Source organism: Capricornis sumatraensis, chromosome 10 (assembly GCF_032405125.1).
Source record: "Capricornis sumatraensis isolate serow.1 chromosome 10, serow.2, whole genome shotgun sequence".
Lineage (NCBI taxonomy): Eukaryota > Metazoa > Chordata > Mammalia > Artiodactyla > Bovidae > Capricornis > Capricornis sumatraensis.
In genome coordinates this window covers 84,505,445-84,521,602 of record NC_091078.1, presented here as the reverse complement: position 1 = coordinate 84,521,602, position 16,158 = coordinate 84,505,445, and the positions used below count along the sequence as shown (strand labels likewise).

At 43.0% G+C, this 16,158-nt stretch overlaps 1 protein-coding gene across 7 annotated transcripts in view; it reads right to left on the bottom strand.

Annotated features, from left to right (window-relative positions):
• The window catches only part of CADPS (calcium dependent secretion activator), a 476,150-nt gene that overhangs the window by 60,804 nt on the left and 399,188 nt on the right, over positions 1 to 16,158 (bottom strand). For 6 of the 7 annotated variants that reach the window (XM_068982571.1, XM_068982570.1, XM_068982573.1 and 3 more), the window contains 2 exons: positions 6,589 to 6,663; positions 5,616 to 5,699 (listed from right to left, as the gene is read on the bottom strand). In XM_068982571.1, the coding sequence (XP_068838672.1) occupies positions 5,616 to 5,699; positions 6,589 to 6,663 (159 nt within the window). Of the gene's footprint in view, positions 1 to 5,615; positions 5,700 to 6,588; positions 6,664 to 7,545; positions 7,561 to 16,158 lie in introns of all 7 variants that reach the window. The other variant, XM_068982576.1, reaches the window with a different exon arrangement.

Genomic DNA, 16,158 nt, shown 5'->3' with positions numbered 1-16,158 from the left:
GTTTTACTGCAAAACTAATTGGCTGGTGGGTAAATTATAACATACTTTTGCTGGTGAGATGTGAGAAATAGATGACTCTTTCCCTTAAGAATGATCACATACAGTTGATGGTTCTGGGAAGAGTCACTAATTACCTTCATTTACGGGTTTCTTAGCTTCTACGGGGAATAACATTCTGGTGATAATTAAGCAGTAGATCTAAGGTGGAGTTTTATCAGCTGTGTAAGACTCAGCTGGGCACATTACTCAACTTATCTCATCTGTTAAATGGGATAATCATCATATCTATTACATAGGGTGACTGTGAGGACTGGATGAGAAAATGCATGTCATTCACTTAGCACTGTGCCTGGCACATGTCATGTTCAAAGCATGGAAGTATTTACTACCATGGCCGGTGCTTCTGTCCAAGGTAGGCACCTCTACTCTGAAGTGCAGAAGCCAAATGACTTGAATCACATGAACCTAGCATCTGATAATTTGATGAGGTTACCCTCTGAGGAAGAACCAAGACCTCTCTGTCTATACCGCCATCACCAGCCCACACTGTAAAAAGCCATTTCTCCCTTGCTGGTGTTCCCTGAAGCCAAAGGAAAAATGGAACGCCATCAAAGGTAACACTGATAAGTCAGGACCAACCTCAGCCCACGCTACACTTTGAACTGCTTCCTGATCAAACTGTTCTGTGGACAGAAGTGAATACCCTAGATCCAGTTCTGGCCTTTGACCGAGCTGGCAGTCGTGCTCTCCGGCCTGCCCTCAGGGGCTCTGCACTGAAGCAGTCCAAGCTGCTGCTTCATCTGCAGGAACATCAGCCCTGGCCTCAGACTCTAGCAGGAAGAGAAGCATGTCCACCGCATTTCATATCTAAGCGGCAAAACAATTACAATGCTGACAAAAGGGGAAAACGGTGAATGAGGGTAATTTGAGACCTAGGAGACTGGTCAGACAGTGGAGCTGGGGCCCCTCAACAGCCCTTTATCCTCCCTAACCTGAGCAGTTTCCATGCTATGCTGTGACCATCTCGAATGGATGTGGGTGATGGGGGGAATCTTAGGTAAATTTTAGGGGGCTTCAGGGAATCTGATGTAATCATTCTGTCTGCTGGCAGTGGGTGCCTCTTACATCCTCCCTTTTCCTTGGAGGCTCCAGAGTGTACAGGGAGAGAGAAGGCTGGCCAAGCTGCAGGGCTTAACCTCCTGAAGCCTCAGTTTCATCATTTGCAGGAGAGCCTTGTTGCAGCAGGATTGTTCAGAGGATTCGACAAGAAAAAATATATTTAAAGCACTTAGCCCTGTGCCAGGCACTTAGCAAGTGCTTAAAGGATAGGAGCTGAAGCTCTTGTAGCTATTTTGGACTTTCAAATTCATCTACCATAGCCATCATCAGATTACACTGAGAGAAATTCAAAGCCAAGGGGTGGTCCTGTGTCCCAGGTCACACAGTTTGCTGGTGAGGGGCAGAGCTGGGGTCCCGCCCCCAGTCTCCCCACCCTATGATGTCTTTCTTCACTAAATCCCTTACTCTCAGGACTCATCTGGCTTAGCTGAGTTGTCCATAAATCACACTTCTCAAGCTTCCCAGCTTTGTCCCCTGCAACTGAATCTACCCTCTACTCAATCCCTAAACCCTTCTGATGCTCCTTTCAAAGTACCCTGTGAAAATGTCTTCCCTGCTTTCCTGCCACGTGGCCATGGCAGCTGTTGTTCTGTCCAGAAGCATCTCCTCTCCTTTTTACCCATGTCTGGTCCCTTTAAGTCTGGTTCCTCCATCTTCTCCTCGGAGAGACTGTCCAGGACCATCACAGCTGAAGGAACACCGCCCCCCCGCCCCCCACCTTCTCTCTGTCTCCAGTTTGTGGTCTGTACAGCAGTGGCTCCAGCCCCAATAACTTTCTCTTCTTTTTCTTTGTCTCCCATCCTCAGTGTAAGCTCCCAAAGGACAGAGAACATGCCACCCGCACTCACTGCTGCGTCTCTGGCACTGACATGATCCGCAACACACAGGTTTGGGGTAAACACACACCAGGTGAATGAATGCATGAGCCAACAGATGGATTCTAGAAACAACAATTTGGTAACACCTGGAGAGGACCAAGGCAAAGATTCTAACTTGCTGGGAGGACAACCTGGACACCTGTTTGGCCCCCTTCTTGGCCTCCTAAAAGAACAGCGCCAAACTACCCACAAAGACAGGGAGTCTTCCAGGCAGGCAACCCACACAAAAGCACATCTTGCAGTCGGGGGAAATGGGCGGATGGTTGCTAATTGCGACTTCCAACTGGGCTGATCTTTCAAAAGTTCGAAAGGCGCCTGCCTCCCTAAATCCCAGGCTGCTACCGCTGCTGGGGCTGGAGGAGAGGAGGGGTGTGCCTGGGCGCCTCTCGGGCTGGCACGGAGAAGACACATCTCCTCCTCCCTCCTCCCCCCAGCTCCTCTCCAAGAGAGGAAGCAATGCAGATGGAGACGAGAAATAAATATTCCTGCCTGCTCTGTGCCACTGCAGACGTTTTCCAAAATGTCTGGCTTGGACCATGAAATCAAGCCCACCCAGGAAAGGAGGCGCTCAGCGGGAGAAAGAGGGGGAAAAGGGTGGCATATTTGTCGGTACTTGTCAGCTTTCTGGGGGGCAGAGCACACGGCTCAGACTTGGCAGCCCCCCCGAGGCGGGGACGCGGTGAGTGCACAGTAATGCTTAAGGAACAGAATCGGAAATGGAAGCGAGTGAAAGAAGCCCTGCCAGGCTGTCGGCAGCATCCCTAAGCCTTTGTCCGCGGTCGCAGGACTCCTGGCTGGTCCCCCTGTCCTTGGTGTCAAGGCCTGGTCCACACAGTACCTGCTGCCTCCACGCAGGCCTCCGACCTCCACCCCGCTCTGGGATGGTTAACACCACGGCGCCGCAGGCAGTCTTCAAAGGCTCTATGAGATTCGGGCAGGAGCCCAGGATCCACGTGTGGAGACATTCCTGCCACCTCTCTGCATAGCTTGCCTCCTCCAGCGCTGGAGCACCGGCAGGGATGAGAACACAGGCTGCAAATGATAAGTGGGTGCTTCTGGCCTTGGGGGAGCCGAGAGTGTGGGAGGAGTGTCATTAAGGAGGGGAAGTAACGGGCCCACCAACAGCCCTGCAGTGTCCCGCGGTGACAGGAGCTTCACGAGGCAGGCTGCGCGGCTGCAAATGTTTCCCAAAGGGGAGATTGAGAGGCTGAGAATTCCAGCACGAACATTCTGGCATGTGCTGGGTCTTCTTTGCTTCTACCCCTGCTGTGAGAATCCCCCTGGCCCCATGTTCCTGTCACCTCCGGACCACCTTTCACCAGGTCCCCTGGTAAGCAAGGAATGTTCCCCTGGCATTACGGTGGGGTCCTTAGAGGACTGAATTCTGCTCCAGGAAGAGCAGAGGGGCTTTTATGGTTTGCACTGGTTCAAATCCAGTGCAGCGAAAACAGTTGCTCAAAATGAAGACTCAAAGAAAGTGGTTCTCTTTTGTGGGTGTCAGGACAGCGTTTTCCAAAAGTGCTGGCTTTAGTTCTGCCTCTTTTCACCATTTCCATGACTTCACGGAGGAATGAGAGATCATCTAATATTTCCCACTCGTGTGCCCTGAATCCTTCTTTATGAACCTTTCCTGCTCACATGCCCATCTGCCTTCCAGTGTCAGGCAATTGCCAGCTGAATGCCACTCTCTCCAGGAAGCTGTTTGGTGGTGGGGAGAAGCTGGCAGAAGACCTAAGTTCCTGTCCTCATTCTTCCAGCTGCTGAGTGACCTTAGACAGATTACTCCCTGTCTCTGGGCCTTGGTTTTGCGGTTCATCAAAGAAATGGGTTGGACAGGGTTCCTTTCGGCTTTGACACATCATGCGTGGTCCTACTCAGTGAATCAAACTGCTGTTCTCTGTCATCATCCTTTTCCCATCCCAACTTTGCGAACAGATTCCAGAGACCAAGGCCATCACATTTTAAGGACTAAGTTCAATCCTTACACTTGGGAAAGTCAGAACTGCATATCAAAATAAGCTGGGCACATAGATAAAGTATATACATACAATCTAAAAATTGCTTTAAATGTTTTCTGTCTACACTTCCCTTAATTCCCAGGAAATCTAATGTATGTATTAGGGAAAGACCAAAGCAGGATATATTTGCAAAGAACTTGTAACTATGTATTAAGTTTGTAATGCATAATCACCTTCTTAGTTATCTTTTATTAATCAAGGCTGCCATTTACTGAAACCTACTATGTGTTATGACTATGCCAAGTCTTTCACTCACATTATTATCATCATGACAGCTCATTACAGAAGAAATTACTTACTCTCCACTTGCCTACAACATTGGTAGTTGATGTGAATTAACACAGAGAAACATAAAGTGAAAACAAAAGGACGCAATTGCATGCCTCCTACAAACCAGAAGCAAACTCAGGCTCACAGAGGATGAGACAGCTACTCTAGATCACACAGCTGGTTAATACAGGTAATGGGATTTGAACCCAGGTCTGCTGGATTCCACAGATGACGATGCGCTCCTCCTCTGGCCCGTGCTGGGCTCTGCCTTGGCATTCGATGCCTGTCTAGGAGATTCTTCATCTCCTAGAAGAGAGGTTTTGAAGGACCCATAAATAGCAGGTCCTAAACTGACTGCCTTTCTTACGGTGTTGTGAGAGGAAAACAGCTGGTCTACCAGCCAGCAAAAACCTTGCTGTGAGAAATGGCAAGAAAGCACGCAGCAGCGGTGCCCACCTCGCACAGAAGGAAGGGTGAACTGGTAGCCCATTTAAGCCACCATCTCCATGGATCACTTACCTACAGAGAATGAGTCTGGCTTCTGCCAATGACCTATCACACTTCTGTGTCCATGCGGCATGTTGGCACAGAATTAGAGCTTTTCCGAATGTGCACAGATTGGATCATGAGCAGCAGAAGTTGTAAACTCCAGTGTCCCCAAGCCCAGGCCAGTACAGGAATGAGCAAAATGGCAAGCAAAGGGGCTACAGGGAACTGGTAAACACCTCTCTGATCTGTGGGGCCTACCGACTGAGCTCCAGCAGACTGCTGCAACGCACACATGCAGACCGAAGGCTGCCGACTGCCTGCCTTATGAAGAAACCCCCAAATACTGACATCTCTGAGTTCTCTTGATTCTTAAACGTGGGCAGCTAATTCAGTAAAGAAAAGTGTACCGGATATGGTGAGGACCAAACAAAACCTACTTAGGAGCTCTATCTGACTTTTTGATCTCTGCTTGGTAATCTCTAAAATTAATTCTCCTCATTTGCAGGAAAAGGAGCCCAGAAATACCTGAGCTAGCTAAAGTGAGCACAGACTGGCAACCCTCTTTGGATACATACATGTATTAATAGAGACATATATGTCTCTGTGTACATGCATATACATACATACATATTATATATTCAAAATTAAATAGAAATGATTTGGATTACTTGTTGTTATGAACTGTTTTGCTTATTTTCCTGTGTTATTATTATACATTAGCAGTTGACCGCAATGAACATATGTATACAAACCTAAACCAAAATGACATAAAAAGCACCTCGCTCCTAAACCCAACCCAAACTAGAACATACATCAGGAAAGAAAGAAGCTCTTTACTTACGGTAAATGACAGAAAAGAAGAAAACAAAGTCCCCTCATCATATCTGGACAATTTTGCAAGCACTCCTTCCAGGATTGTAACGAACTAGCAAAATAGCAAAAAGGGAAAAGAATCATTATTTCAAACTATAATTGCTCATAATAAAGAGCAACATTTCCCAACCTCCCAGGGACCAGCAATGAGCTCTTGCTCATTTTTAAGTTCTATTATTTGGTTCCTGTCTTTGGGGAAAGGAAGAGACTGCCTTTACATAGAAATATTTGACTTATTCGGCTTTCTCTTCATTATTATGTGATTGCAAATATAGAGTGTTACAGAAGTGCAAAGTGACAAAATATTATTGAGTTGCATATAGCATGCGATAATATTAAATGTACTTTTCAAAATCCAAAACTGCGCAAAGCAGTTTTTACGTTACATATTAGCACTACATTTAATCCAATCTATTTTTATTTGTATTTTATCAGTAATTTTGGGGAAACAGAAGTTTAGTACTGGCAAATATAAATGTCTTCCCATTCAGCATTACTTAGTTAAAATTCTATAATTCATGAGGGTGACTGAAATAGCTTTATCTGACTTTTATGTTTTATTATGACTCTCACTGCATGTGAAACGAGGGGAAAGGGGGTTTTCATGATGGCAGAATTCCTTATTACCATTTAACTTTCTGTTTTTAAAAAGCTAACTTTGTCAGGGCTGAAAAACAAAACAAATATTTCCTGCATAACCTACTGCAACATTGGGGGACAAATTTTTATTAGGGTAACACATGCCACTTGATCAATTCATCTTCACTGGGCTCACAATCATCAGAAAATCCTTCAGAGCTGCAGCTGGGGGACATACTATCTTGTTTCCTGAGAAATACAAGCACCCAGGGCAACTTTTTAACGTGTTACATTTTAATGGAAACGCAGACATAACAAAGCAATATTCACAATGAAACATTTCACCTGAAGCTGAAGGTTACCTTTGCAACCAAGAGTGTTATCATTTCTTTAACAGTTTCTTCAATTAGTTCGTCTATTTTTGAATGGTATTGATGCTAAAGAACACAGAAAGACAAACATTAGCATGTTTGGGAGGTGCTGGCACTGCATCCATCGGTAATTTTTAGACAACACAATTTATAAATAAAATGTGGCCGGCAGACCTATTTTATTTCCATAGTCCCAGAAGCAGCTGTAAGATTCTGACTCCATGTCTTTGAAGAAGAAAGATCAGAAGCTCTTAAAAAAAAAAAAAATGACCAGACACATCGTTCCTTACCCAAAGCTTTTGCTGGCTTTGATATGTGTAGACACACACATTTACAAATAGGATGCAGGGGTGGCTTAACAAATGGTCTGGCAGTGTGTTGATCTGGGTCTTATAAAGCAAGACACCGCACTGATTTAATATAGAGGATGAAAATTATCTTTAGGAAACTGCTGGGTGATGTTACTTTGGGAATCACAAACTCCAAAGGGAATGTGACCAAGACTGACTGATTTTGCACAAACTGTTCTCAAGTTATCAGATCCTTTGGGTTACCGCCTGAGAGCCACCCAGTTATAACTCCAGGGGTTGACTCAGTCTAAAGGCAAAGCATCTCTCTAGGAACTCCTGTGGCAGTTACTCAGTTTCTTCATTTGTGGAGAAGCAGACCCAGGTTTAGAGGTTCTCCTGAGACTGCTAAGCTTTTCAATTTATCGTACTGCCACTGTCAATTAAAACTTAAACAGTAATGCAAAAACAAATCTCCACACAAACAAAAATCTGCTGTAAATGCCAGGGAAAAAGGAAAAGCGATTTCAACAGAAGATACTGCATGCCAGCTCCTTGACATTTATTAGATCATTTTAGTATCCATTTGAATTATTCCATATTTCCTTAATAAAAAATAACAATGCAAAACATTGCTATTTGGAAAGGAAAATGCACTTACCCACTCTTTAGCAAACTTTCAGAAGGATGATTAATTAGGAACAGAAAAGAAAAGAAACAGTGCAAATAAAAATTAGGACAAAAGGACACATGAGAAAAATAAAAATTAAACAAAGCATCCAAAAAGTTATGAAAACATACATAAATAATAAGCCATAGAAATGTGGCTTGATATTCTGATAACTGGCAATTAGGAGCAAAGGGATGTGAATTAGGTAAATTCACCTAAAGTCATAGGTGAATTCTGATTGTAATTGGAAGATTGAGATAAAGTCCCAGTGCAGAGTTGGTAAGTCATGATGTCTAAGAAAACATGGCTCAGTTTCCTCATCTGCAAAACAAACAGGTAATACTACTACCACCCAGAACCAATGATAAGGGAGGGAAACTAGTAGGGAATGAGGCAAACTCTGTATGAAGACATTTAGCATTATTAGTATGATGATAAAACCACGGCTAAGTCCTTTCCTGCCAGTCCTGCCCTCAAGCTCAAAAATCTACTTTGAAGATCATACTGAGGGTCTAGATGTGAAACCATTTTGTCAGCTATAGCTGCAATTCAAATATTTGTTCAAGGTCATAAAGGAGAAGACAAAGCAAGGGAGCGATCACCATCAGTCATCTCATTTTAGTTTTTTTTAATTTATTGAAGGATAATTGCTTTATCATTTTAGTTTTTCATTTTAGTTGATTAGAGGAAAATAAGGACATGAATGGTCCATGTTGGCTCTACTGGTAGCTTCATGAAAGTGGCATAAACCTTCAGGTAAATGGAAAAACTATTTGCAGGATTCTGTGTTAGATGCACAAAGAAAGATGTCAGAGCAAAAGAATTTCAGGAGTATTGACGAAGCTCCAAATTCATTTTTAGGTCTTGAGATAAGATCCAGAATCACATGCTTACTTTCCCTCCCCATGTGACTGCCTCACTCTGCTAGATTTTCTTTAGAATTACTATAAATGATTCACTTTTATTCAATTAATTATGAGGTTTAACTCAGGAAAGCTAGCTGCAGGCAAAATAATATAATGTGAAATATTAAATGAGGGGCTTCTAACCAAGCAAAGAACATCACTGAGAACAGGAACTCTCTCTTGAAACACTTGGCTGAAATGGCAAACAAAGCCAACAGCAATCACTCTCCACACTCTAAGAAAGATTCAGGCTTGGGCTTTCCTGTTGCTCCAGTGGTTAAGAATCTCCCTGCCAATGCAGGGGACCAGGGTTTGATCCCTGGTCCAGAAGGATCCCAAATGTCTGTGGAGCCTGCGAGCTCCAACTACTCAGCCTGCACACCTAGAGCCTGTGCTGTGTAACAAGAGAAGCCACTGCAAAGAGAAGTCTGCTCATCACAACTAGAGAGACAGTAGCCTCCGCCTGCTGCAACTAGAGAAAGTCCCTGCATGGCAACGAAGATACAGGGCAATCAAATATAAATAAATAATTCTTTTTTAAAAGGGAGATTCAGGCTCTTGATTGGAAGATTAACAATGTTATTTTGGCTTCAGAAGTGAGAGAACCTCAAACCTTTTCATTCTCTAAGGTATCCAAGCTAAAGTTTATGGAGACATGGGAGCCTCTTCCTACCTTCAATATTTTCATGCGGAACACAGTCCTGAGGCATTCCCCAGGGAGAATCACTGTCACTCCCTTTCTCTCTTGGTGAATATTGGGATCTCCACGCTTCTACACCTTTCTTTTTTTCCTACTTATAAAAAAAGGCACCTGCCATGATTATTCTGCTTCTGACTTCCACAGGAAAAACTTGAGCATGTTCATCTCTGCCAGTCTATTTCCTCCTCTCCTCAGTGGGGCTAGAATTAAACCTCTTGTGAAAGTAGATTGGCCAAACAAAGTCATGAAGCGATGCTCGGAAACATGATTTAGAAACCCAGAACTGCTATCTGGCAGAATCACTACTACAGTTACTAATTGATTACTACAATGTTTACATGTGTGTATACCTTCTCTCTGCTGTGCTGTGCTCAGTTGCTCATGTCTGGCTCTTTCTGTCCTTACGGACTGTAGCCCGTCAGGCTCCTGTGTCATGGGATTGTCCAGGCAAGAATACTGTAGTGGGTTGCCATTTCCTCCTCCAGGGGATCTTCCTGACCCAGGGATCAAACCTGTGTCTCCTGTACTGACAGGTGGATTCTTTACTGTTGAACCACCAGGGAAGCTCTTATATGTAAACTATAATCTGAATTAAATAAAACCTACTTTGGGAAATGTTGTAGGGCAGGGTAGTTATCTACTCTGTTAATCACGTAGCAAAGGGTTACGTATCAAAGCGGCCCCCATTGCTAGTCAAGTAATTACAAAAACCATGAATTCCTTTCACCGGATTCTTCTGAGACTTATTTGACTGACTTGCTTTTCGGGAGAAATAGTGACCAAGGAATGTGCCTTCACTCTGTTCTCTCAGGAGACAAATTGCTCCCTGCAGATGAGAAGCTCCATGAAGGCATATAAATACTATTGTGGAATCTTTTAATTACCATCCTATCTAGATAGTATTTCCTTGGTGGCTCAGATGGTAAAGAATCTGCCTGCAATGCAGGAGACCCAGCTTCAATCCCTGGGTGGGGAAGGTCCCCTGGAGAAGGGAATGGCTACTGACTACAGCATTCTTGCCTGGAGAATCCAGTGGACAGAGGAGTCTGGAGGGCTACAGTCCATGGCATTGCAAAGAGCTGGATACGACTGAGTGACCAACACTAGATAATACTAGATTATCTTGTCACAAAATTTCTTGCAGTCAAAGGAACTATCCAATTCTGCCTGTAACCTCAGTCAGTTCAGTTCAGTCGCTCAGCCATGTCCAACTCTTTGTGACCCCATGGACTGCAGCACGCCAGGCTTCCCTGTCCATCACCAACTCCCGGAGCCTACTCAAACTCATGTCCATTGAGTCGGTGATGCCATCCAACCACCTCATCCTCTGTTGTCCCCTTCTCCTCCTGCCTTCAATCTTTCCCAGCATCAGGGTCTTTTCAAATGAGTCAGTTCTTCGCATCAGGTGGCCAAAGTATTGGGAGTTTCAGCTTCAGCATCAGTCCTTCCAATGAGAATTCAGGACTGATTTCCTTTAGGATGGCCTGGTTGGATCTCCTTGCAGTCCACAGGACTCTCAAGAGTCTTCTCCAACATCACAGTTCAAAAGCATCAATTCTTCGGCGCTCAGCTTTCTTTGTAGTCCAACTCTCACATCCATACATGACCACTGGAAAAACCATAGCTTTGACTAGATGGACCTTTGTTGGCAAAGTAATGTCTCTGCTTTTTAATATGCTGTCTAGGTTGGTCCCAGCTTTTCTTCCAAGCAGCAAGAATCTTTTAATTTCATGGCTGCAGTCACCATCTGCAGTGATTTTGGAGCCCCTCAAAATAAAGTCTCTCAATATTTCCATTGTTTCCCCATCTATTTGCCATGAAGTGGTGAGACCGGATGCCATGATCTTAGTTTTCTGAATGTTGAGTTTTAAGCCAACTGTTTCACTCTCCTCTTTCACTTTCATCAAGAGGCTCTTTAGTTCGTCTTTGTTTTCTGCCATAAGGGTGGTGTCATCTGCATATCTGAGGTTATTGATATTTTTCCCAGCAATCTTGATTCCAGTCTGCAACCTAATATGGTACAAAAGGGGATTCTGCCTACTTTGGCATTTTTCAGTCCTCTCTGTTGGTTTTCTTAGGTTGGTTTGACCCAAAGGGCTTCCCTGGTGGCTCAGCTGATAAAGAACCTGCCTGCAATGTGAGAGACCTAGGTTAGATCCCTGGGTTGGGAATATCCCCTGGAGAAGGGAACAGCTACCCACTCCAGTATTCTTGCCTGAAGAATTCTATGGACTGTATAGACCATGGGGTCGCAAAGAGTCAGAGATGACTGAGCCACTTTCACAATAATCATAACAATATTTCTAAGGTATATTCTAGGGCACTAGGTTGTGATGACAGCAAGGGAACCACTGATCTTCATTGGCATGGAAAGTTTGGAGAGTTTACTTTTGCTTCTGATGAGCTAAGTTGCAACGAATTCACAATCACTTTGTGAAAATTATTCCACTTGACTTCCTGTGCTGCACATTTTGCCTTGTCATGGAACAGATTGTGTGTACGTTGTCTTTCTGTTAAGACCATCTGACCTTGGAAATGAGAAGAAAACACACTAGACCAAGTGAGAAACTATTTAATACACAATTTCCTCTCTATTGGGGCTTGACAAATTTTAATGAAAAAATAAATATTTAAGATGGAAAAGTATGGTTAACAAATGTTTCAACAGCTGCCTTTAAATGAGACTTTATCCCAGTGATGAAATTCAGGAAGTGATCTTAAAATTGGAAAACACTGTATCACCTGGTTGATATCTAGTCCAAAATACCTTAAGGGAGTTGGAATTTAGGTAGAAACAGGTATAAGTAACTAGATATATGATATGAGTTTACTATCAAAATATTCACAAAATGAAAAGAGAGTGAAGTCTCTCAGTTGTGTTTAACTCTTTGCGAGTCCACTGACTGTAGCCTGCCAGGTTACTCCATCCATGGGATTTTCCAGGCCAGAATATTTGAGTGGGTTGCCATTCCCTTCTCCAGGGGATCTTCCTGACCCAGTCGAACCCAGGTCTCCTGCATTACAGGCAGATTCTTTAGTGTCTGAGCCACCAGGGAAGCCCCACAAAATGAAAGCTACATAAAAACATTGGACTTCTTTCCACCCAGTATTGTGATGTCTCCAGCCACCCTTGGCCAATCTCACTTTAACAATTGTTTTACTTTGGAGATGAATATCACCATTCTACAAAGTGAGAAAAATTGAGAGATCACTTGCATGAGACTTCCCAATAAAGTTCTGGCCAAGGTCATTGCTACAGAGCCAGATGTGTGAAGGAAGTACATATTTACAATGATGTCTGGTTTCATTCTCACTGTTCTCAGTCATTTGGCATTCTAAGATCAGAAGAGGCCTCATTTCTCACTTAGGCGTTTCTGATACAGTTATGTCAGGGAGAAATGGCACAGAAGGTCACTCTAGCATGGCTTGGGAAAGTGACAGGCCTAGGGTAAGGATCACAGACTAGAATACAGTATTGGATGCGCTCTTAATAAAGATCATTTAGTTCAGTTGTCTGTGCAGTAGTTCTGGGAAATTGTGAAACATTTATAAGTGTCAGTTATTGTTTTCATTAAAAAAAAAAGGAAATAAAGCATGTTGACTCATTTATGGGTAAATACATGAAGTTTTTTCTACCACATAAAATAGAATAATGTCCAGAAAAAAGCAGTCACTGCTGTTTAGCCTTGAAAATGTTACTATTTGGGAATATCCAAGACAACTTTCTAATCTTACATACAGAAATTAGGAAGCTTTATCCCCAATTTTGACAAGCTACATACCTCTCAAAGGTTGTGTATTGCGTACTCTATCTCTCATCTGACAAATGACAGCAAGATTATGAGCGTAAGTGACTTGCTCAACGTCATGTAGTTTGGTAGCTAATGTGTAGAATTCGTATGATTTAGTTACTAAAGCCATTGGACAATTTATTCAAGAAAACCAAGGCTTTGAGATTAAGCCAATGTCATACTACTCTAGCACGGAACAGATTAGTGGTAAAAATAAGAGACGGTCAACTGTGACAAAACAAACTGGTTATTTCTCATCCTATATCTCCAACCAGGGTCTACAGGTTGGCCTGACAAGGCCCTGAAATCGTACAGTGAAATTTATCAAAGTATGTTTTTTTTTTCTTCTGGAAAATGGCTTCATCCACTTCATTAGATTCTTAGTAGGCTGCCTGACAACACCTCCCTCCACTCCTTCACCCTACTACCACTACCCTCTCAACTCCAGTTCAAAAAGAAAAGATCAGAGCGACTAGTTCTGTTTGAAAAGATGGTTCAGCCATCTGACCAGGTAGGCAGGAGTTCTATGATCAAGGCCATAGCTGAGTCAAACTGAAGAGGGACTGTAGAAGTTGCCAAGGGTAAAGGAAAGCCAACCCTAGTGACACCACCCTTTCCTACCCTGAATGGTGCCATCCTTGTAAAACTCAGTTAAAATGGACATGCCAAGCAGCTATGGGGAGAAACAGATAAAATGGATTTAAACATTTTTCTATTTTAAACAATGTTACCAAGAAAGTAAAAAAATAAAAACCAACCCATAGCAGGTAAGAAAATACCTGTAAATCATATATATGATAATGGTCTGATATCCAAAAGATATAAAGAACTCTCATAATCAAACAACAGATAACAACCCAACTGTGAAAAGGAGCAAGAGATTTGAGCGAATAGACTTTTCTTTAAAGAAGACATACAAGTGGTCAATATGCTCATGAAAAGATGGCCAACATCACCACAAATCAAAACTATAATGAGATTCTGTGTCGTCCACACTAGAATGGTGATACCAAAAAAGATGGTTAAGAAGAAGTAGTATTGGCTAAGTTATGGAGAAATAGGATTTCTCGTACATTGCTGACAGGACTGTAAAATGGTGCAGCCACTTTGCACAACAGTTTGATTGTTCCTTACAAGGTAAACACAGAGTTACCGTAAGACCCGGCAATTTCACTCTTAGGTATATATCCAAGAGAAGTGAAACAGAGGTCCACATGAAAATGTGGACAGGAATGTTCGCAGAAGCATTACTCGTAGTAGCTAAAAAATAGAAGCAACTCAAATGTCTATCAACTGACGAAGTGATAAACGAAGTGTGGTATATTCATGTAACAGAATATTATTCAGCTATAAAAAGGAAATATGAATACATGCAATAACAGTGGGTGAATCTTGAGGACACTTTGCTATGTGAAAGAAACCAGATTTTCAAGGGTTACACATGAGATGCCAGTGATATGAAAAGCTCAGAATAGGCAAATCCTTGGAGACTATAAGTAGAGGGGTGGTTATATAGTGTTGGGAAGGGAGAGTTGAGGAATTCCTACTAATGGGTCTGAGTTTCTTTTCAGGGGGATGAAAATGTCCTACAACTGACTGTGGTGATGGCTGCACAATTTTGTGAATATACTAAAAATGACTGAATCGTACTCTTTAAAAGGCTGAATTTTATGGTATGTGAATTATATATCATAATATAAAAAAGCTCAAAGGGAGAAACATTTAGAAGGGATGGTACTTTGGAGTTTGAATTCAAAGGTATTTTAATGAACTTTAGATATCACTAAGAACAGGTTTTTAAAGTAGACTCTGTGAAGCCTATAAACTTGTTCAGAGTCCCCCAGAGAAGTGTTGGTGGGTAGGTGGCTGGTGGGCAGTGAAGAAGTGCAGAGGTGGAGTGGAATATGGTAGGTTGGACTCTGGGCCCCCTATTTCTTGAATTCCTGCCCCCTCCATTTCATCTAGAACAATTTTATTCATTCCATATGCTGGCCTTCTTGGTGAGGTCTGAAGAATCGACAGCTAACAACAGCCTTAATGAAACTATCCTTTTACAGATGAGGAGACTGAGGTTTGAAGAAGCTGAGTGACTTGATCAGCTCCAGTTTGCAGCACCGCCCGGGGAAAAGAACCAGGGTATGGATGCCCATCTAACCTAAGCCTTTCTCAGGAGGCTGGCTTGTCACACCTCAGCTGTTCTCCATAACTCTTTTTGGATACTAAGCCTCCAGACCAGTGGTTTTCACAGTGGGGTCTCCAGACCAGCCAGCAGCATCAGCATCACTAGGAAATTTGTCAAAAATACAAATTCTTGGACCACACCTGAGACCTATCGGAAACTCGAGTGGGGTGAGACCCAACAATCTGGGTTTTAAAAAGCTCTCTGGATGAGTCTGATAGGCACTGAAACTGGATACCTACTGCTCCAGATAGTTCTCATGCAATGAACAGAGCCAGCAAAGAGAACCACTGGCACCTTGCATTTGAGCGTAGTGCTCAGAACACAGCCCCCCGGGGCAAGGTACCCTACAAGAAAATCCATCAGGAGCAGCAGCTAACAGGGATGGCTGAGGAAGCTGACTTGGAGGGGCAAGAAGGTTAGAGACAGTCTTGCCAGGAAGAGAATACCACCAACCCACATTTAAAAATGGAAGGTGCTGAAAGAGAAAATAAATAACGAATAAGGAGCAAATATAATTTAGTAAAAATTCTGAGCATATAAGGCTGGTATCGAAAGATCTGATTTAGGAGCAATTTATGCCAATTGGCAACAACATGAGAGTTGCCAGAAATGTTTCTGAATTAATTCTAAATTGGTATATGAATATCTAGCTGGCTTAAGGCCATCAGAGAAAAATGATCATGATAGTCTTTAATCAAGCCCAAGTTGCTGTTTCTTTCTCCTTTACATTTTAAATACCACTTTGGGATTTGAAACTTAGCAAAGGACTAAACTTTTGGTCAGGGAAGATTCACAATCCACTCAGTCTAAGGGAAATGAAAAGCCTGGGATTTCTTGGAAGTTCAAAGCCTGCTGGCTGGGGACTGGGTGGCAGGGTGAGCTAATACTATACATCCTTCAGGCTGTGTGATGCTAAGAAGAGCTCTCTCCTGCTGCCCAGATGCTCAGGTAATGATATGCATTTCCCATGTGAAAATGACTTGCATTCTGTCAAACACACCTGCTGGAGATGCCAGCCCAACAAAT